Source organism: Apteryx rowi, unplaced genomic scaffold (assembly GCF_003343035.1).
Source record: "Apteryx rowi isolate R43461 unplaced genomic scaffold, aptRow1 scaffold_276, whole genome shotgun sequence".
NCBI lineage: Eukaryota > Metazoa > Chordata > Aves > Apterygiformes > Apterygidae > Apteryx > Apteryx rowi.
The window spans coordinates 1065916-1089589 of NW_020449152.1; the positions used below are offsets into that span (position 1 = coordinate 1065916).

A 23674-nucleotide genomic window follows, 5' to 3' on the forward strand; every position below is an offset into this window, starting at 1 on the left:
GTGTAGGTGAGCAAAAGATCGTCGAACAAATACCATAAATACTGCGTTCGAAACTAGCAAGAGACAGTGGCTCTCCACACACCTTGCCAAAGGATGTTGCGGATGCTAAAAATGTATCTGGGTTCAAGGGCAGCCTGGACAAATTCACAGAAAAGAAGTCCATCAAAGGTTACTACATAGAGAAGAAACAGGTCTAGCTCAGAAAGCCCCTAAGCTGAAAACAGTTGAAAGCTGGCAGAGTCTTAGAGGAAGTATCATATCCACTTGTCCTTTTCTAACTCCTTCCTAGACCCTAAGAAAGAGCTGACAGGGACTTGGAATGTCTGCAATAAGCTGGCAGGGTTTTACTGTAAAAAAAGAAGGGAGGGTCTTCACCCACAGCTCTCTGCCACATTAGCACAAGCTAGCAAAACTCACGCGCTTGCATTGGGTAACGTAGCTTTGGTGATGCAGTGGTTGTCCACCTGTAGCAACCCAACAGAGGTGCAAGTTACCCACAATACTAACTAGAGAATCATTAAGTGAGAATTTCAAAAACAGCCAAGCAGAAGGGCCAGTTTGTTTCGAAAGGAGAAAAAAAAAGAACCAAACCATAAAACATTATGTGATTGAAACCTTCCCTAAAGGAAATAAACAACAATCCCAAACCTAAAAATGGCTGGAACTCTTTTCATGTTGCCTGCCTTTTGCTGTCTTGTTACACCCTGTAGTTAAGGTTTCTTTCTAGGCTAACCAGTTCTTCTTACTGGCAGTGTCCAGGTTATCCCATACACTCTTGCAGAGTGTACATTTTTTAAAAACCCGACATTCTAACAAACCCTTAAAAATGTTTTACCCACTAATATCAGAGAATCAATTATTCAGGCTGGTTTTAGGAGGTTTTCCCTCCCCCACTTCCTTGGTTATTAAAGAAAACATCAAATTTTGGATCAGACATTCAGCTATCCAATCCAAAATACATTCTTTTTTATTTTAACTGCACTGCATCAAGTTGACATATGACGTGATGCAATGTAACATAACATAAAACAACATTACCCTGCATAACACATTAGAAATTAAAACTAAATATTTCCTTTGGATCCCATTGGTACTAGCCATTTTACTTGCACATCTCTAAATTGTATTTGCTCCTTGCAGGTCTTGCCTCTTAACCAGTGGCTTAGGTGAAGAACCCCCCCTTTGCCCCCCAAGATGTATTAGGTAATAACATGTACAACATCTCCACATTCTTGGCTTCTGGAAGTGCAGACAAAAAACAGTTCTCTTCACTGAAGTCTTCACTGATATTTAGGCTGTTTTTTTCTTGTTGATAGTTTCCCTGTTTTTGTAAAAGTTTTCATTATATTTAAAGAAAAATTAAAACCTGAAAATGAAATAGGATCTGAACAGGTGATAAAAATATCTTTAATATTCATCATGCAGGTAATTACATGAGTACATAAGGAAATTAGAAGCATTTTAATGTGATTTAGTAGCATTAAAATCAGATGGTCCCCATATAAAATCTACAGAAGTTTTCCCCTGGGTAAAAATTATGTTGGTGATAAAAACTACATTGTTCCTTTCATTTGAAACTTGCAAATTTATTGAGAAGTATCAAACAATTAATCTTCTTTGGATTTTGGGAAACAGTTATTGGTATCCTCATTGGTATCAGTGAGGAAAATGAGACTCAAAGAAGTGGACCTGTGCTTTTTTAAGAGCACTTCCTAAATTAGGTACCTGTTTTTGGGCTCTACTTAAAGTCCTTTGGGCCTGATTTCCAGAGGTGTTGGTCAACTGTGGTTCATTTTGACTTCAAATGGAGTTGTGAATGTTATGTCTTCTAGAAATAGAAACTTTTGGCCCCTAGTTGCCAGACATAGTAAACTGGCGTAATAATGATGCCAAACGTAGTTACTGGTTTAACGGAAGACTTAACAAGAAAAAAGCAAGGTGGTGAAGTTAGGGTTGAAGTACAACTCTCCCAGGTACCACCTCTATAGGTATGTCTCCAAGTGGTAAGAGAGACCGAAGTTAGATTTAAGAAGACCTTACTAGCAGTTAGGATAGCTATGTGCAGGAATAGGAATAGAATAGGTTGCCAGAGGAGGCTGTAGAGTTTCTGGTACTACTACTGCTCTTTAAGAACTAGTTAGATAGACATCTGTCAGGAAAAGCATAGATACAAGTGATTCTGCATTGCAATTGGAGAAGGAATAGATAATGTCTCCTTGGGTCCCCTTCACCCTTGTTTCCGTGGCTCCGCGTAGGAATCCCTGGACTCCTCTGACTGAAGCAAGTAGAAAGTGCCAGAAACAGTCTGGCTGCATTAGCATGGCACTTCATCTAGGCTGAACAGCCCTGCTGAGGAAGGTGTCAGAGCCCCATGCTGCACCCCACCATAGAAATTCCCTGCCTCTCCTCCGTAAAAGCCATGCCTCCCTCTTTCTTTGTAGTTTTGAACTTGCCTTTTTTTTAGCTGTCTTTCCAGAGGAGCCATTGTTAATTAGTTGGGGTTTTTTTTAGCAAATAAATTGTATTCTCTGTTATCCTCCGCTCCTTTGGGTTTTTTTGATTGGCACTGTTCACAGCTCTCTGATTACCGAGTCAAGTTTTATTACTGCACTAAGCTCTCCCTCTAAAACAGGCATCATCTTTCAAAAGCAGCGTAAACCCCTGGGTATTCAGCTGGCAGCAGCCCTGTACATGTCTCTGTCCGGAGACTCCTTCTTCCAGGAACAGCAGCAGTGAGATGTGGTTGGGACCTATTGTTATACCCGGAGGCTGAAATGCAAATAAATGTGCTGCTCTCCTGGATTGCTAGGCCTTGGATTGCCTCTTTTTTTGAGAGGCGTGTTAGACTCTCACTGAGGACTACTTAGGCTGCATAGCCCCCTATACTAGCAGGACTAGATGAGGTGATAGCCCTTCCTATGCCCCCAAATATGGGCTGTGCTCTTCAACTTGTGCCTGGAGGGGAAGGAGCACTGCCTTTGCCCAGTCGGCACTGCAGCTGCATCCATCACGTGCCTGGAAGCTCCTCGGAGCACCTGGGAGCAAGTCAGTGCCCTGCGTAGCCTGCCCAGGCCTCGTTTAGAGTTGGCTTCACTTTGGGTGACCACAGGGCAATTCAGCATCACTAAGAAATCTCCCTGTATTCATAATGGTGTAAATGATAGGTGAATATACCATGCCATCTGATAGTCATCACATCTTGTTACTATCATACTACTGCCTTTTAGTAGGTAACATGATAACAATAACTACTAGAAGTCAGTTGTGTATAAACAGCATTTGTGATTGATAGTTTGTAAAATTATATAAAGATGTTAATAGTAAATGGTGTTCGCATTTCATACATCAGGCATTGCATTCATGATTGAATGGTAGACATGGTTTACAAGCTACTTAATGCTGGTAATATGGACAGTTTGGGAAAAGATAGATGTACCTAATTTATAAATGCACAATATTTTTAAGTGTGCCTATGGGAGTTATGGACAGACCCTGGTCCTGCTGAAGTGGTCTGATGGCTATTAATTTCAGTTGCTCACCCCAAAAATTTTTTGTAATTTTTTGAGTTCTGCTGATGCTGATGAATTAGGCTTTGCTCCCACAACAGAGCTTAAAAGTGGGAGTTCACTCCAAGTAACTTTAACTGTCTAAGTGGAATGTATCTAGTCCAAGCAACTTGTCTAAGTTCCCAGTGCAGGCAGCAGAGAGAGACAGGCACCTCCAGAAAGCAGTTCTCCATGTATTGAAAGTGAAGTCTACACTGGTGAGATGAAAGAGTTTCTAGTGGTGTCTGTTTCTCACTGCCAGTGAGAGGAAGCCTGGATAAATTGCTTAGACTAGACACTTAACTTTTCAAAAGCTGAAGATAGGTGGGAAGGCTTCTATCACACATGTCCAGACACATGCAGACTCTGCAAAACCCAGGGATCTGCCTGCTCTGATATCATGAGTGAGGCTTGCATTTTCTGAAAATGAAATAATTTGAACAGTCTCACAGGCACTGTAATAACCTAACCTATTCAGGTGGTACAGTGTGTGTGGATGATAAGCACTTAGGTTGGAAGAGTTGTCTTTTGTTTCTAGCTACATGTTAGCCTTCCCATACTGACCCAAGGATTGATTGACCTTCAGTTCCCACCTGCTTTGAAAAATGATTCTATTAAAAACATAGAGCTTCGGCTTTTGAAAATATATATTCCTAGCAGTCCTCAGCCAAATCTAACCTGTAGGGGCATTAGGTGAGAGCAGCATCCTCTAAGTTCTTATCAACTGCTTCTTTTCACACATCGATTGATCCTGATATGGCGCTTTTGTTTCTCACTCACCTGCAGAGCCTGGAGTTTGCACTGTATTTGGAGACCCTCACTACAACACTTTTGATGGACGGACATTTAACTTTCAGGGAACATGTCAGTACGTTTTGACGAAAGACTGCTCCTCCTCTGCCTCGCCCTTCCAGGTGCTGGTAAAAAACGATGCCCGTCGGACCCGTTCTTTCTCCTGGACAAAATCTGTGGACCTTGTGTTGGGCAGAAGCATTATCAGCCTCCAGCAGCACCTCACAGTGAAGTGGAATGGGACCCGCATCTCACTGCCTTGCGAGACACCACAATTTCAGATCGATTTGGATGGTTATTTGCTGAAAGTGACAACCAAAGCAGGTAGGGTAAGTGTGTGTGTGTGCACATGTGTGTGCATATGTCTTCTCCCTGAAGAACATCTCAAGTGCAACATGAACAGCAGTCAGTAGAAAAACCATAACAGTGGCAGTAAAGATATTTTATAATTCTGTAGAGATCTGAGGATCCCAAAGTGCCTGATAACCCTTTCAAAATCCCTGCAACCTATAAGGAGGCAGATACCAGTTGTGAATTTGAAAATCTTTGCAGAACACTTCCTAAAATATGTTTCATTCTGCAATTGATAATTAACTGCTTGCATACACAAATATGCCTGTAATTTTCACTTCCAATAATGTAGGAATGGTTTACCCAGGTTCATCATTTGATACTAATTGATAAGAACAAAGAGGAAATCAGTTCTTAAACATAACACTCAGTTCTTCCCCGGTTGCAGCAACACACCTTACAGTCTAAGTGGGCAATATATATAAAATCATAGTAGTTAATTGCCAGGAAAATATGGAATGAGTTGAAGCTGTCAAATTATAGAAATATTTCATTAGGGATATCCACCAAAATGGAGGTCCTGGTTTGAAAATCAAGGCCTGATTTGCTGTGTAACGTCAAATTGTTGGGCTCACCTTGTGTTCAAATAAGAGTTTGTTGGAACAGAAAGTCCACACAACACCAGAAGCAAGAGGAAATTGGAAGCTTCAAAGCATCTGGTACCTTTTTTGCAGAAACGTGAAGGGGAAAGAGCAGACTCTCAGGTCTTTCAAGTCCTAGAAAGTACAAAAATTAACAAAATGCTAAATCAGAAGACTTGCATTTGTTTTGATAAACTGTTCTGAGACTATAGTATCCTGGCATAGATAAATACTGAGTGGAAGTTAAAAATTTACTCATTAGCATGTGTTAGGCACTACTGCAGTCCTGGGAGATTTCACTTACACAGTGAAGTACTGTTTCGGTGAGAATAATATTTACTGTTAATTCAATTAAATGCCATGTGAAAGCAATGAAACCAGTCTTTCTTACGGAGTGATATGGTCACAGGCATAGTCTTAGTCATTATCTAGCATCTTTTTTTTCAAGGGGGCACTAGCACCCATTGTTGAGCTGAGAATTTAGACACCTGTTCATATATTCCCTGGAAATGTAAGTCTGTATAATGTGGATCCCAGCTCTGGGCTCATTCCTCAAAGTGGCAATGCAAATTTTTGTGGCTGTCTGTAAAATGCACACAAGTTGACCATTATTCACAACTTCTAATTAAAAGCATCTTGAGGGTTTCTCTTTGCAGCCAGATGAAAGCTATGAATTCTGGCGATGTGGATTTCATTAGCCAACCACAGGCCAAGGAAAGGTTTTCAATAGAAGATGAATGACAGCTAGTCCTGCTGCTATTCCATTTGTCTCTGGTATAAGCCTAATAAATGACTGCACACATCCTTGTCCATGTGTTGGCAGTGGAGTGCAAACATGGCATATGACAACATACCAAACAGTGTGTAATCACTGCAAATCATAGTCTAAATAATTCCTCCCCTTGACAGCGACGGATTAGGTTTCTCTTGCTGAATGCAACACCATGGGCCAAGTCCTCCTTTCCTCAGCACACAAGGCCTGGAAAGCAGCAGAACGGTGTGACTCCATTTTGCTGGGAGAGGACAACCGGCAGAGAGGCTGCAGAGAGGTGGAGTGTGCTGAGCAGAACTTTTTTAAAGACAAAATTTTTGTTCCACAGGAAATTCCAAATGCTGGGGTGGGGGGAAAAAGAGAATTTTCTCTGTTTCAGAATGAAATGTAGATTTTTTCTAAATATATACTTTTCCAGTGTAGAGGAAAAAAATGGGGGAGGGGGAGATAATTAGAAATAACCAAAAACATTGTACTAGCAATGAAATTCGAAATAAAACTAGGCTTGGAAGTGTAGGGTCTGGTGCTTACAGCTCAGGCAGCTTTCCCATGGCTTTTGGTTTTCCTTCTGCAAAGCTGGGAACAGAGCCCTCGATAAACCAGGGGAGCCCGAAGCTTCAGGAAGCCTTGTGGGCCCTGGCTACAAGGCAATCTGCATGGCAGGGCTGTCCTAGAATTGCACACCCTGAGAGTCCAGGCTTCCAGACAGCCCACCAGGCGAGCTGGCAGGAGACCAGCTTGGAGCCCTGCCTGTGTTTTGTTGGAAGTTCATTGAATCTGATATGTCTCCCTGAAGCATTTCAGTTCTGATGGATTGGCATTTTCCATTGAAAACCTGTTTTGTTGCTTAATTCCTCACCAGCTGTAGCCCTGGATGCCATGCAGCAGCAATTCTGGCACCCTGCACTTGCAGGTACTTCATCATAGGTGCAGTTGGGATGGTGTTGAGTCCTCATCTAAAATCTCTGTGTTGAGAAGAGAAGAGAGCAGAGGATCCCAGAGCTGGTGTTATTTCATCTGCCCCTGTAGTGCAGGAGTTTTTTGGTTTTTTTTTTCCCCCCTGTGCTGATCTTATGTACAAATTCACTTTGTTGAGGCTTTCTGTACCAAGTTGGCCCTAAGTCTTTAGGGAAGAGTGGTCTGCCAGTTCTTGAGGGTGCCTTTACCATGAAAAATCGTGCAGAACAATTGATGGAGTTCCCAGCATGTGGAGCTCAGTGTGTGATGTGCATAAATCCAGAAGGAATTTTTTGAAGGCAGTAGAGAACACATTGTGCCAAGTTAAGAAATCAAGTAACAAGTTGGTTAAGCATCCCTCAAAGAAAGGGGAAAATTGGAAAACCCTGAAAAGTAACAAAGAATGTTCCTTTTCTGCACATCCCCAGATGGGACAGATGCTGCATCCTTTGGCTTCAAATCTCGCCCATTACTTAGATTCTGATTCTTGTCCAAATGAATGGGAAACTCATCCATTTGCGGGGGGAGGAGAGGGGGGAGTAGGCACCAAGAAACTCTTCCAAACAATTTCTGTCTGCCAAGGAGACCATTTCAAACATTGCTCCATAGCATAATCCCGTCTGTCACAGCTCTTGTTGGTTTACTGAAACCAACTGATTTTTCTGCCTGTGGACAAACAAAAAGGCACACACTGCACAGTGCAAGCAGGCACTGAGCACAGTATCATGTGTGTTAGATACCCTTCCAGGTTATCCAAAAATGGAGCAAGCTCCATTATGGACAGAAACCTGTCAGCTCTTCATCAAAGCTAGAAATCTTGCTAGTAAGCTCTTTTAAAAACAACGTGATACTATAAAGTTACAAAGTTAGACTTGCATCTGAGCACTTAGCAAAGTATAGTGTAATTAAACGATATCCAACTAGAGGAAGGCACATCCTCTTGTGGTAGTTTGGCTGTGACTCTCTTAAATCAAGTCTAATAACCAAAGCAGGAACCTCTCGATTTAAAAGTATGCATTTTTATACCTAGAGATGAAAAGTCATAATTTTGTTATTCATATCTGCATGCATACCTGGAGTTCACAGAGCAACATGGAACAAGTAGATTTTGTAAACTCTCATAACATTATAAAGGACACACAAATATTCAGGATAATTTCAGGGTTAACTCTTGTTATGAACATGAGTGGTTGCAGTGAAAGTCAGTTAGTCCTGATTTGAGAAAAAAAAAATGTAAAAGGAAAATTAGTATAAAACCATTAACCTGTCTTTTATGACTGTGCTTAAAGTCAGCAGCTCTGATGGAGCTCGTTTGTGCAACAAGCTGAACACTACTTTAAAAGCTAGAGTTATTTTCTGAAGAGAAAAGAGAACTGTCTGAGAACCTGGATCTTGACAAACTTTGAAAAAGTTTATATGGTTCTCAAGTATGGAATAATCTCAGCTTATAGGTTAATGGCAGGGTTTTCTTTTAGTGCCAGCAGAGCAGTATTAGTCTGATGTCTGCAAATCAAGCTGTGTTTTGTTTTGTTCAGTGTTGTCAGAAGCAGAGGCAGCTGGAATTTGAATTTGTCCAGCAGTGATAATGTATGAAGCAGCTTAAAAGGCAGTTTTGTTCCTTGCCACTGTGCTGGCCTTGTTAACAATTGTAGTCTTGCTCAATTTCTCAGTCAACTGGGTGTCAAATGCCTTTGGAGGAGAACACAGTGGCCCTATCCATTTTCGGTTTATTAGACAGTTTGAAACTGTTTTAAGGCATAATTAGCTCGGGACGTATTTGTACTATCTTGCTTATCCATAGTGATAAGAAAATATGACAAAATAGACTGTAGCGACTGTATGATGCAGAATTATTTGCAAAACCTTGCTAGGTAAATCTTTCCCCAAATGCTTGGTAACATCTAAATCACACAAGGGACGGGACAGTACTTAGCAATGGCAAAACACCCCTTCTGTAGCCATAATTGCTATTGAGCCTCACCCTGTTTTTTTGTGGTGCTGGTAGGAATTGTCATAGGAGACAATGGGACATGTTGCTAAAGGAACGGTTCCAGCTTTGAACTGAGTCACTGGTATGTTAATTACTTACATGAACGTAGGGCAGGATTTGGATCGTATAGTGACAAGCACTGATTTACAAGAGGAAAGGGTGGTGATAAGCCAGCCCACACATCCAATGTAGAAAGCTGGAGCAAAGCCCTGGTCCTGCACTGCGGAGTGGTGCTGTTTGGTATTCTTGGCCAGGAAGTTAGAAGAGGGTAAAAGTCTGGATTACCCTGTTCAAAAGCAGATTCCCGTGTTTATCCTTAACTAACCAGTGCTCACAGGTACTTTATGGGAATAAATTATTGTCAGCAAGATGATTGGTGATCTTCAGATGGAAAGCTCTGCAAAAATATGAAGTATTAGCAGTGATCAGACACTGGAAATAATTAAAGGTTATTTCTGGATGGAAGATAAGCAGCAGTGATTCTTAGCATTCTTTTTATCCAATATGATACCAAAATTGTGGGTTTTTATGAGATATGTATTTACTCCTCAGAGGATGGAATTCATTTAATTTAAATTCAGCCAAGTTAAAACTAGAAGTTTAGTCTCCATCTGATGTCTGGGCCCTTTCTAGTATCAAAGGAAACAGAAAGGCATCTCCAGAAGGTAGTTTATCCCCCTTGTGACAAAATTAATGCACCCAAGAGCTGTCTGTTTCTCTCCATCAAAAAGAGAGCTCAGACAGCTGACTTAAGCTAGACATCTAGCTTTTAGGTGGGTAAAGACAGATAAAATGGATTTCACCCACAGAAGGCAATTTTGATTTTGATGCATGGAAAGTGCAAAATCTTATTGTTAAGAGAATGCAGTAAAATGGATTATAGCAGAGCACTTACATACTAGCCACTAGATAAACATTAGATGTCTACCATCATTCCTCAGTGCTGATGGTTTATGAAGACTACATTTCAAAAGGTTGGTCATGGGCTACAGAGTATTTAATAGCTTTTGGATGAACCCTTTGAAACCAAAAAATCCCCTCAGAATCCTACTTAAAACAGATTTACCCATCTGACATCTCTTTACTGTTACCTCTTTATCTCTTTTTACCTACACAGAATAAGTTATTGGCTTCAGAACAGTTACATTCACCCAAATGAGTTACCAGTTTCAGCACTGCAGGCAAGAAAAGAGGGATATTTTCTAGGAAGTGGTCACTGGTAGAGTGCTGTGGGGCACAGAAACTTTGGCGTGCCTGTGACCTGTGCTGTGGTTGACAGTGGCTGAAATTGTGGCTGCACTGAAATCAGCTAGGAATGTGCCACAGCAAATTCAATTCTGCAGAATTTCGCAAGAGCCTTTGAGAAGCATAGAGTATTTCTGTCTCAGCTCCAGGTTTTTCAGGATAACCCTTTCCAATAGCAAGGAGCAACAAAAATAAATAGAGAGAAACAAGTGTATGTTAATTGTCATTTGAGAAACATTATACTTGCCAGAAGGCACTTACTGGCAGGTATATAGAAATCTAACAACATTTTGGGAAGAAAACCAAAGACTTTGTTTAGGTCCCCCTGAACACTCTTTCACAGACATAAGGCACAATTTGTTATCCTATTATCCTCATTTTCTTCTTCTTCTTCTTCTTTTTTTTTTTGGTCTTCTCCCTCTCTTTCTTTATTAGGCTTGGAAATCTCATGGGATGGAGACAGTTTTGTGGAAGTCATGGCTGCACCACATCTGAAGGGCAAACTCTGTGGTCTCTGCGGCAATTACAACGGGCACAAGCGAGATGACCTGATTGGGGGGGACGGGAATTTTAAGTTCGACGTGGATGACTTTGCCGAGTCCTGGCGCATGGAGTCAAATGAGTTCTGCAGTCGCCCTCAGAGGAAACCTGTGCCTGAGCTCTGCCATGGGACGGTGAGGGTGAAACTCCGGGCTCACCGGGAATGCCAGAAACTCAAAGCCTGGGAGTTTCAGAGCTGTCACTCAACGGTGGACTATACCACGTTTTATCGGTAAGTGTGGCTTGCCGAGGAGTGAGAAAGAAAGTTGTTGTGCGAGGAGAAAAACTGCACAGAATTGGCCCAGTTTTGGTAGTGCTTGAGCGCATGATCCAAGCTGTTTTCTCTAGGAATTAATGTACAGGCTTAGAGTTAGGCGCGTTTTGAAGAGCTTTTCTGAGTCAGGCGTCAGAAGAAGACAATCCTGGGCCAATGAAGACTAGAGGAGTTAAAAATGAGAAAGATGGGCAGGCTTATAAGTGCCTAGTGAAAAAGTACTTTTGGAGGCTGAGGAAAGAAAGGGAAGATAACAAAAGTCTCTAAAACATTTTGGGAAGTGCTTTCTAATTTCAAAATCAGCTGTAAAGCTCTGGCTGAGTTTAATTGCTGTTGCCTGTGGTTCAGAGAACTCTGTGCCTTCCCAGAAGCTTTTTGAAAATGACTTTATTAAAACATATACTACTGTCACCTCTTGGATGGTGTAGTTTGTGGGTTTGAGAGTTTGAAAGGATGGAGTTAATACAGTGTTCAGTTTTTGCCTGTCCTGCCCTGAGAGCAATGGAAGACAAGCTGATCTGGAAGCCTTGTTTGAGTGAATTAGTGAAGATTTTTTTTATCTTTAAAAAGTTTCCAGTCTAAACCACAGCTCTTTAATTGGCACGAGTTTATTTGCCCCTCACTCAGTAAATAAAATTGTCTTTTCTTTTGATTGCGTGACATAAAAGATGAAAGCAAGCTGAGTCACAGTTGCATGGTGGTGGATGGAGCTGCCTCAACTCTGTGCTTCCAGCTCTCCCCACTTGTGCACATCTGCTGAACTATTGGGCTTATTAGGAAAAGATTTTTAAAATGACTCCATTTCCCTTATGAATTGCCTTTCCTCTTCTTTTGTATTGAAACAGAAAGACCTTTATCTACCCCAGTAACTTATGGCTGGGTGCTGGGAAATGCTAAAAAAAAGTCACACAACTTGGTTTGCAGTCTGTGTGCTTCTGCATGCAGTTTACCATGGTGTATCCCTGTGCTAGGGGCCTGGCAATTTGAATCTGAGTGAAGATGATGCTGTGTGCAGGTTACCATAATGCTTACAGTTTCCAATGGCTGGGGGCACGGCAGAGACCACTTGAGTTGCTAACACACACACAGGGTCTGTTGAATGCATTTCAGCAACATTCCCGTCTCACTTCCATTGTCCTTTAAAGGTAAGTGATGACAACGCAAATGGAAAACAGGCACAGAGAGATCTGTTTCATTTTGCAGTTGATTTTTTTTTTGTCCCTTTTTTAAAGTAGTTCATGATTAATTTAGTGCAATGCACTTCCTGACACCACAGCAGAAAATGATTTATATTCTGGCTAGAGCAGCCAGAAGAAAACGTCTGCATCCTTGCACACAAGAATTACCATAGAGAATTTCTATTTCTTTAAAATGATCTGCTCTATTTGGCCTGGAAAGACAATGAAATCAAGCAAGTATTTAATTTGATTAGATCCATTTTGTAGAAGTGTATTTTACCCTGAAGAAACTTTACTTTGAAATAACTATCAACTTCTGTCAGAATTAGCTGATTGTTTGGTTTCCTGTAGATATTGCCAGCTGTTGGAACACTCAGGTGCAAATACAGGAATCAAAGAAAAAATATAAACTGAAATTAAATAATGGCATTTAGTAGAATGCTAGTTCTTGTTAGAAACCGGCAAAGTTGTAGCAAACAATTTATTCAGTGGCCATGGCCTTTTTTCGTACTAGGAAATTCCTGCAGCCAGGTAATGATTGTATGACAGATTCAAGAAAGCTGTGGGAGCCTTTCTAACATAAATCTTTACACACACACACACACACGCACACAGACACACATGCACACACACACACACACACACACACACTTGGCACTTTTCCTGGATGTTTTTCCAAGAAATCATTGTTGGTGATGTACTTCCACAGGAATTAAATTCTAAAAATTCATAATTACTATCAAAAGAGATTTAAATTAACATTTACAGATTTTCATTGAGGTGTTTTAGAAGAAGGTACCTAGTCAATGTTTTCTAATTTCCTGTTGGGTTTTGCTAACATTTTTCCAAGTCTGCTTTTCTGAATATGAACATTGTAGCCTCTAGCAATAAGGAAAGTGCAAAAGGCAGAATGTTAGGTGCCAGGTTCTTTCTTTTCTGTCCGTTCATCTGCTCTTTGAATTGAATAGCTTGTCAGTTTTTACTCTCCATCATTACACATTATGTAATGTTTCCGTTTGGAATACTGCATTCTGGAGAGTTAACCTTTCTTGGTCATTCTTGCCTATGTTATCACATTGCCTCATTTTTATTATGCTGCTCTGTTAGTGACCTGCTACTAATAAGAATTCTCAGAAATAGAAATAAACTCAGCAGGAACATTACAAATTAGGGTGTGTTTTCTCCAAATACCAAAAAAGGTAGTGAACAATACATTGCAAACATTTGTCTGACATTATGTTAGTGATGAGATTTCTGTGAAGACATCTTAAATTCATTTTAAGACTCATTCTTTTTACAGCTGTAATTTCTCCTTTTGTTAGCCATCCAAAAAACATATACAACAAGATTGTCATGATTATTAGGGGCAAAGGATATGGTTAATGTTTTAAAGAGTAAAGATCTACTTGCATGGTTGTGGGGTCAAGAGCAGATAATTCCTGAGTTTGACCTTGATAGATCTTTTGTACCTTTTGAGAAATGGTTGTGCATATTTCCCTTAATCCCTATTTGATTTTGTGAGTTTGGTGACTTGTGTTTCTCTGCAAAGCATGTTGAAGAATAAAGCACAATATAAGGATAAAAGAAAGGATTTTGAAATAGTCCAGACTGCAAACTAACATTTTTAGCATCTAATTTTATACAACTCTTTTAATTCTTTGTTTTGTAATAGACAAGTTTTATGGGCTTTTAATTGCGGTTTGTTTTGTTTAGTTTTGGGTTGGTATTTTTTGTTTGTTTTTAGTGCATTGCTAGTTGTTCAGTATTCATGAGCAATACTCTAAAAATAACCCTCAGGGTTGAACTTTATGGAGGCTAGCTAGTTCATTTAAGTAGGGAAATGATTTCAAATTTCCAGGAGATTATAGCAGAATATGAGGGAAGACACGATTAACCAGTGACAGTCGTCACTGTTGCCACTTGCCTATTTTGATAAATATGGGTGAGCATCCTGGATTATTCCTTGCCAAAAACAAAAAAAAAAAGCGACTAAGGTTACTCAGTATCAGGTTTTTAGAAGGGCATACTTTGATCATGTGTGCAATAAAGCTTGCACTCTGACTCTTAAAGCTGCTCTTTAGTATTAGCTAATAATAAAAGGTGATAATAATAGTCTCTAATAATAGGTGATACCATTTGAATTTCTCATGCTGCTGTTAACAAAAAGCCCCTATCACTTCATCAGCAAATATTATGGTACTCTTTAAGCTCTTGGATGAGGATTTGGGGGGTCTTAGAAAGAAGAGGTCTTTCTGTGCTCGCTAAGCTACAGCTAATGTCACGACATGGCTTCACCGCGTGCTGGAGCAGGGGTATGGAGGGGACTCCAGCACCAGCGAGCCCGGGGCGGCTCGCCTCCAGGGATGTGCAGCCCGGGGCAGTCAGCGCTGGGGGGGTGGAGGGAGGCGAGCAGTGCAGAGGCACAGCAATGCCGATCAGTGTAGAGAGGCTGGGCTGCAGGAGGCAGCGTAAAGAGAGGCAGAGGGCTAATACACCTAGTAACATCTGCCCTCGTTAATATCTATGCTTTCTACTAGTTTTTTTTTAATAGTTTGGTATCACTGATAGGTTTGGAATGTGACATCAGCGTGGTATCAGTATATGACCCATCTCTCATATATATACATAGTGAGCTGAGCTTATGAATGGCTAATTAGACATTGTTCAAGAATCCCACTACCAGAGTAACTTTGGAAAAAACTGAAATGTCTTGCTCTTGCCATGCAGCGAATATCACAATTTGAGATTGCAAAATTTGTACTCCTGACTTGACAAACATCTTTTTACTATTATTACTCTTACTATTATTATTATATTTTTATTATTGTTACTATTATTATTACATTTTTAACAGACAATAGCGTACCAAATAATTACCTACTCTTTTTTCTTATGTAATTGTTGTAAGAGATGTGTTTGCCTCTTGAATACCTACATTTAATCGTATTCAATGTTTTATGAAAAGCAGTAATTAACACAGTAATAGCCTCATTTATTTGAATCAGTTAATCAAATGCATTCAGGAATTGCAAATTTATCTCATTGCAATTCTTGTCTTAAATGCTCCTCGTGACTGTGCTGATATTACTCCATCTTAACTCTGCTAATCAGTTTTCATTTCAATTAACTGATTAACTTTAATGCAGTTAACTTTTCAATCTTGCTGTTTTTCTAAAAATTTCCATTTAACTAGAGAAAATATTATTGTTTAGAGTTAGAACATAAATTGCACTGGTGTGCAGTCTATCATCTTCCTCTTACTAAGTTTGACAGATATGCCACTGAATGGCTGCAGAGAGCATGTGAGCTGTAGCATTGCTAAGTTAATTAAGAGCTCTGTTTCAGTAGATGGGGACAGAGGGTTTGTGGCTTTGAAGCAGAAGGTTTTAAAGTTTTTTCCCCTGTTAACAATGATGTCCTGCAGCTGTAAAATTCATGTGGTTATGCCCCTATGTTCACTCAGCAGGATGGTGCTGAAGAAATCTAGGCTGCAGAATGACTTCAGAAAGGGCCGTTTTGAGTGTCAGAGGAGTGGGTGGAATTAGGATCTCCGCAGCCTTGTGTTTTCCGATGAGTAAATGAGTTATGCCAGTAAATGAGTAAGCCTACCTGCCTCTAGAAATAGAGGTGCCACGGGTGTATATTGCAAAATGGCCCGCGAGAGGTTTCTGCCCCAGGCTGTGCTTCGGGCTCTGTAGCTTCCCAGGGCAGAGCTGCCACATCCCCCCGTCAGGATGGCCGAGCTGACCGGTGCTGGCTGAAGGGAAGGATGGCCCGGAGCTGTGGCTGGGCCCCACGCACACCGAGCGTGGAGCAGGGGCTGTTGCTCTCACTCTCTCGCATGCTAAGGTAGTGATTTTCCTGCTCCCATCGCACTGCCTTGCTAAAGCTGGCCGTGAGTCTGGGTACTAATAGCAGTGTAACCACAGCAGAGAGGAACTCAGGATGAAGCAATTTACTCAGCTTCTTGGGCAAATTTTCACTGAGCAGCTGTATGGCCTAGGGAGCTTCTGGTTTGGAAGAAATTTTAAAATATTTGAAATTATAATGGTATTTCTTCAAGCAAATCTTCACCAGGATTTGAATTTCCCATGAACTACATGCTCCACTTCTCAGTCCACTCTGTTCGGCATCTTTGAGTCTTTCATCCATTTGAGCTACCCACTGGAGCTTTAGCTGCTTGCATTATTAAATGCTTAATAATTCAGGCTTTCTGTACAAAATAATCTGCTTTATATCATTCTGCTTCTACAAAGTGATCCTTTGCAGAGCTACACAGTAGAAATGTGCAAAGGACTAAGCCTGAATGAGTAGGCAGTGGGAGAGCCGATGTTCCCAACCCTTATATGAATACTTGTGCTTGGGAATACTTTTTTCCATGCATATCTAACCTAGCTACCTGCTGCCTTTAGTTTGTGCCCATATATGAATTGACATTACTCCCCAACCCACTTCTGAATGTCAGTCATTAAGTCATGCCTGTGTATCCTGCGTAATGCCATGACGAACTTACTTATACACAGGTAAGAGGCACCATGACTTACAGTGCTGATGGTTGACTAATAACAAATGGGAGAAAACTCAGACTTTGTAATGTCTGATGCACTTTGGGAATTCTGGCAGCAAGACCTACATATATGCTGATGGTAAGGGGTACTCCAAAATTACCACAGTACATGTATACAAATCCGTAGATCACCACTGTTCTAAGCCTCCTCCTTGAACTATTTTTCATCTAACATAGCCAAGAATGAGTGCAAGCTGCCAGAAAAATAGTTTAGATTTAAGGATTAGAAGTTTGGATTTGGACAAATAGGTTGAGTGGTCAGGGAAGATAAATCTGAACCCAAGCTGAGCTCAATTAGCTGCAGATCATGATTCCTCTTCATCTTTCCCCCGCATCCCTGCCCCTGGTGGGGTATTTTTCACTTAACCAAGCCCCATCCACTTGCATCTGTTTAGAAAAGTACCTCAGGAATTTGGGGCTAGAAAACATTCTTCTCTTTGTATCAGTGGTTATACAGCTGTAAAACATTGAAGAAGTGCCAGAGGATTCACAGATGTCTCCTTTCCTGTTGAGGTATTGGGAGTGGAGGGGGTATGGGGGTGGAAAGTACTCCAAAATCTGACAAGACCGTGGTGTTGGACAGACACCGTTCACCTGGGACTGGCCATGGCTTGCTTCCAGTCGAGAAATGCATGCTTCCCCGATGACCCACTTTGTGCTTCCCTATATGGAAAGTTAATGATTTCTTTTTTTTTAAAGGGAAGATTTTTATGGGAAAACCAGATGAAGCAACATACTATTCTGTGATTAAAATGCAGAGAAGTTTCCTTTGCTTCAAAGGATGGCATGTCTGGAATGTGTTTGCTTTGCTTACCTAATTACATGATCACAGCCCTACCTGACACTGTGCTCTTACATTAAATGAGATGTTATTTTCTACTGGTTGCAAGTGTAATCTGAGGCTTCTTTTCTCTCTTTTCCAGAAAAGAAATCCATTTGTGATTATTATGCATACAGATATATAGGTGCTTATTACAAAAACCTGCTTCTGTCTAGTAACTTCATTTGGTTTTGGTTTATTACCTGACTCAGTGAAATTCAGGTCAGGTGTTTCGTAACAAAATACAGCCTTCCTCCTTGCCCAGTGTCTGACAGTTGTGAGACTCTATATGTGAAAATGGAAGGTCAATTTGACTAAGACAAAATTGATCCTGGCAGGTGGTAGGAGGAATTGGGAAGGGAGGAGAGGGGGAGACATCTAATAGAATAAGCAGGATACTGTGAATGCACTTCTTGACGGACTGTGTACTCAGAGCTTGTTGTTCCTGGTTTACCTTTAACAGAGGTTTGGGTTATTTTGTCTACAGGGCGTTGGAGTCCTGGTTTAAAATCCTGGTTCATCGAAGTCAAGGGCAATTCTGCTGTCTTTAGGGGACAGGTTTTCATCATTGTGACTGTTCCTATCCTGTGCAGGATTATTATACTAATCTATGCATTAGTAATCCTGGGCTAGCCTTTCCGCACTTTGCTGTACCACAGACAACTTAAGAAAGATTCAGCTGGTTCAGAGACAGAGGGTCCATTCTTTAGTAGAAGCTGAAGTGAACCGTGTTCAGATCTGGCTTCCCAGATCCTGTCTAGCTGCCACTTTCTTGCTGGATGAAATCTAAGGGATAGCTTTACAAAGCAGAAAACCTAATTTATCTGGGCCCAGGCAACTGAGTGATCCCTTCTGTGTCTCACTAATTTGAGGTTATTCATGGTTCTTTCTTCTTGGCCGTAAGATGTTCATAGAGAAAGGCTGCAACTCTTAGGCCTGCCATCCCTCACATTTTTCAAAGCTTATCTGATAGGCTTTTAAACATACCCCAGGCATAACTTTTTAAATACAGTTTCTCACCTCAAGTATTCTCATTAAAGCTGCGATCTAAAAATGCCACTATGTGACAGTAAGCACAAATCAGTTCTAGGAACACCATTTAGCAAGATACAAGCACATCCCTGTCACATACACTATACATATTTTTTGGGAAGGGCCCTTTCTATATATCACACCCTGGAAAACGTCCTTGATGTCTCAGTACTGTAATACAATGCATGATTTTTAAAGGAAGAGGAGAGCAGGTGTGGGGAGGAACTGGTAGAAAAGCATAGTGATTTCCTCCCTTGTGAAAATGTTTTAAAAGACTCCACCTGCCATTTCATGCAACCTGATCCATTCCCAAAGCAAAAATATTTGCTACTCTGAAGTATTCTTTTTAGCTGCAAAAATAAATCCCAATTTTTGGAGGGATGCTATTCAGAAAAGTTGTCATCAGAGGAAATCACCCTATGTCTCTCTCATATACCACAGAATTTTAACTACAGCTGCTACAAAATCCAAGACCTCTGTTTGATTTTGTTTTAATTAAGCTCTGAGACATGTTCACAGCAGGGCTTTGTTTGCTTGTTTGTTTTAATTTAATTTAATCTTTCTATGTTTTAAGCTTATTGTAGTATTGATTTTAAAATCCAGAGATGCTGAGCTGACGGTGATATGTCTGTTTCAGGGAATAAATAATGCAAGAATGCAACCCCTCAGATCTCATAGTCTGCCTTGGGCAGAGGCTAACAAGTGTTACTAGGAAGAGGAAACCCACCCATACTGTGGCTGGCCTGCTGTGCCATGTCATATATGGTGGAGAAATCCCTTTCAGGCCCCTGAGATGATTGGTTTACATCTCAAAGCATGAAATTTTAATTACCTTTCCTTTAACATGCATAACTGCGACGCTACTATATTTCAGCTCCTATTTTAAGCCACCTGCAGTATATCCTGCCTAATTAGACACACAGCAAAGATGAACGAGGGTGTTTATAAGCAAGCAAATGAGATGAATTTGTGGGAAACATTTTAAAAATAAGCTTAACCTAATCCTCCTGTTATTCTTATGAGTTCATTTATGCTTCTGGCAGGCTAAGCAGACAAAGCAGGACGTGAGCTGTGACCAGCACAAAAGACTTTTCTGTAGAAAGTTTGCCTTAGGAAGGTCTTGACAGTTCAGAGCAACTTAGCCTGCTTGCCTTTGCTGTTGGTCTGAGAGCTGACTCGCTGCATGTGAGGGATCTGCTCTGGAGACTTTACGTGAGTTAGAGTTAGCTGAAAGCTTTCTTGTTGTTGTTTTCAGTATCTGAAGGTTTTTGCATCAGTTTTGGTGTTGTTTCCAAAATCTTACAGGATATCTGTAAAGTCTGGGATGTTCCCGCTCTCCGAGATCATTGGGATCCTTGCATTATGTCAGCTTTTTAGTAGCAATCTGTGGTATAAAGATTATTCCAGGGAGCTATGGAGAGGAGACTGTGCTCCTCTCCTATCCATCTCTGTGAATGCTCATTTTATGGATAGAGGTGTGTGGTTCCTGTATTCCGTACTTGCTCGTTCAAGTGTAGAAACTGAATTGTATTTCCCTTAATTACTTAAACCTAATTTTTCCTTCAGTCTTCACAGCAGATGGGAAAACCGGCATGTCACATAAGCGGTGATTTGTGCAGCCTCGCAAACATGCATTGCACAAGCCCTTTCAGGAGGCAGCTGCTGCTGCCACTCCACCTGCAAACCCTTCGCTCCCCTGACAGCGGAGCAGCGGGAGCACGTGCAGAAGGGGCACCAGGCACCGCGAGCATGCTGCGAGGTGGATGCAGCCCTCTTTCACTGAGGGTGCCTGGCTCTAACTGAGCCATATGTGGCAGGACCAGTACTACTGAGGTCTCCTGACCCCCATGGCCCATCTTAACAGCCGAGGGTTATTGTACTCTAGTGTGTTGCAGCACCAGAATAAAGGGCAGACCCGTAGGAAGGAAGGCAAAAATTTGTGGAGGCACTTGTGGTTATACAGGAACATATATTTGTCCATCACAATATCTAATCTTACCCAAGATACACAGCACATACTCTATGCACGGGTGTGTGTGCGTAGATTCACTCACCCTTTAAACTGTTGAGATGCCACTTAGAAATGCATGTTCATAGCTCTGCTCTCATAAATAACTCTCAGATGGAGTCGTCAGAGCAGGCATAGGCTTATGTTAATACTGTGAGAAGGCTCAGGACTGCAGCTTGCTGGTGCCATCCTGGAGCAGAGAGAGAACTAAAATGCCACTGGACCCAAAGTATAGTAAAAATCTAATCCTTTCCTCACCCAAAGGGAGGGCTCTGCATATGTGAGAACAGGTGCTGCAATTTCACATCTTCATCATGACATACAGAGGATAAGAGCATTTAAGTCTCTCCCTGCCTCCCCCACTTAAGCCAATTGAAATTAAAATTGGTGGGGAATGTGCTGGGAATCCTGAAGGGAGTTGGAGCCATATGTTTTCTTGCATTCCTGGGTACTCCTACAACTAACATTCTGTTTATATAATATTCCTGAAACATAAAAGCTAAAATAAATCCAGCATGTGAAAATTAATAACAAGTCATTTCTCTTAAGATCAGTACAGAGGAAGCTGTCGTAAGTGTTAAGGTATTCAGACAGCTGATTTTTGTACATCAGCTCTCAAGTGAGGTATGCAGTTTACAGAGAGAGTGCTGAAGGTTATGTACTCTGTGAGTATATGAAGTAAGAGGCTGTTGAGATGGTGGATACCATGGCAGCAAGGAAGAAGTTTACAAAGTTCATTTCCTAAGTGCTCCTTCTTAGCACTTTACATTTTCAAATTGCAGTGTAAACATTTAATTCTCACTATACCTTGGTTTAAAGCTGTCGAAATGAAGAAAGAGTCCTTTGCTGTGCAGGAAGCCAGGAGTAGATTTGAGATTAAAATCTGAAAGTGCCTGGTTCCTGGCTTCAAGCGCAAGTCCTTCTGATGAGATTTAAGAGCTTTCACATGCACAAGAAGTATATTGTCTTATTCTTGTCAAAGCCCAAATTCAGAAGAAAGCATTGCTACTCTTTTTAACAAAGAACTAAATCTTCTGTGCTCCTGTAAAGCCCAGTTAAATGGCAATGTGATAATGCTCCAGGCAGTAATGTGTCCTTGGCAAATAAAGAATTAACAAGAAGTCAAAACTTAGTAATGGATTGCATCATGGACCATAAAAGACTTGCTTCTGAAGCAGGAGAAGTCTATATGCAAGAAAAACTCCATACTTTGGTGTCAGAGATCAAGGATTGGGCTGAGGTTTGAAAGTCCATTTTGTCAATCTACTCACTGGTTTATCTGCTTGGTTCTTATCCGTTGTACTGATTTGTCAGCCCATCGTTACATATTTTTTGGAGGCATATTTTTCATCATGGCAAGGTGATGACACAGATCATGTCCTCAAAGGGTAACAGAAGCTTTCAATGATTTCAAGAGTAGCTGTGGGTATAGAAAACCTTTTGAAAACAGGCTTATAGACTACATGGTATGAGGAATTCATTTCATGGCCTTGTTTCTAAAGGCAAGGATGTCTTGCTGACAATATACAGAAGCATCACCAAAGTATCAGTTGAAGGGATTGAAGGTGATACTGTAATCAGAGAAAACTACACAGATCCCACAAAAAAATGGCTATTTTGTCTGCCATTGTTGAGTTCTAAACTTGCCACCAGATTCTATACGTTAATCAGGTTGTGTTTTGTCAACATCTGAAATAATGCAATTCCTATCATTTGTGTGATGATTCCTCAGTTTAAAGAAGCCCGAAATATTCACTACAGCATTACCAGTGAATCTCTGATTTCAGAAAAAAAAAACCATGAACACAAAATTGAAATATAGTGCAGAGACATTTCAGCTCATTAGTAGGGGACATTTGGTTCATCTTCCAGGTCTCCTTTTACCACCTTTGCTGATCTCTGTTAGATAGTTTGTCTCTCTAGGTAGTTCGATCTCTAGACTGTTGTTTCAAACTGGTGTTCATCCATCCCCTGCACATGAGGAATGCACAGTTAGCAGCCACCTTTGAAAGGCTTACTGTTCATGACCTGGCCAGATTACACAAAACATGGTGGCATAGAGGCAATGAGAGTATTAAATTCTCCAGCAAGGTATATCTCATGAGACCATGCTTTCTTAAAGGATCTCAGACTGTTGTCTTAGTTGACACAATCTATTCCATAGTCATAACCTGTGGTACAGGGTAAACAGACAATATCTCTGGCCAGGATTCCCATCTGGTTTTTGAGGCTAGGAATTCAGACTACATGGTTGTCTTATCAGCTGCTAACAAATTGTGCAGTGTTTAGTAGTCTTGAGAATTTCCTTCACCTGCCCTTTTTATTTCTCTTTGTCTCTCAATGCTATTCATATACTTTTTTTCCAAATGATAAAGTAGTTAGTTAGCCAGGAATGCTTTCTAGTTATGGAATACTACAGGGTTTTTTGTGGATGTTCCCCATGTATGGAAGTTATAGTTTTATATGGGCAGGGGGAATTTAACTATGATACCAGAAGTAATAATTCCCGTGACATAAAAAGATGCTATTTATTATCTTCACTGTCCTCACTATCCTTGGAGCAGATGCAGACCCTGGGTTCAAAGTCATAGCCAAGGTCAGAGATCCTGTGTACATGCTAGTAGAATTGTTGGTGGAATGTGCTTTAGTTCCATAACCATGATCGGCCTGATAGACAGTGGTCTATGCAGAATGTCTAAAAGCTTTTCCATATGACTAGGAAGTCAGGAGACTGACATATTTCCTTAGTGTTTGTAATTAAAACTGAGAAGAAGATATTAAACAGTTACTGGTTTCTATGTTGTGGTCAATATTATGATTTATTGACTTGAGAACCAATATTGACTGAGGGGAAACTAAGCTTAATTTTTCCCCTAAGACCTACTAAATCTGGATGTTGACTGAAAGCAGAAGTTTGCATGCTATAGACATGCATACTTTCTACAAGGATAGTAACTTGTTTCTCTGAATTTCGGAATGACTCCAAAGTTTGTTATAATGTTTGTTATAATGCTTTACAGAA

At 40.8% G+C, this 23674-nt stretch overlaps 1 protein-coding gene across 1 annotated transcript in view; it reads left to right on the forward strand.

The window, feature by feature from the left end:
• BMPER (BMP binding endothelial regulator) overlaps positions 1-23674 on the forward strand; it is a 155560-nt gene that overhangs the window by 98650 nt on the left and 33236 nt on the right. The window contains exons 12-13 of the mRNA XM_026068576.1: positions 4332-4661; positions 10669-11005. Coding sequence (XP_025924361.1) covers positions 4332-4661; positions 10669-11005 — 667 coding nt within the window. The remainder of the gene's footprint in view (positions 1-4331; positions 4662-10668; positions 11006-23674) is intronic.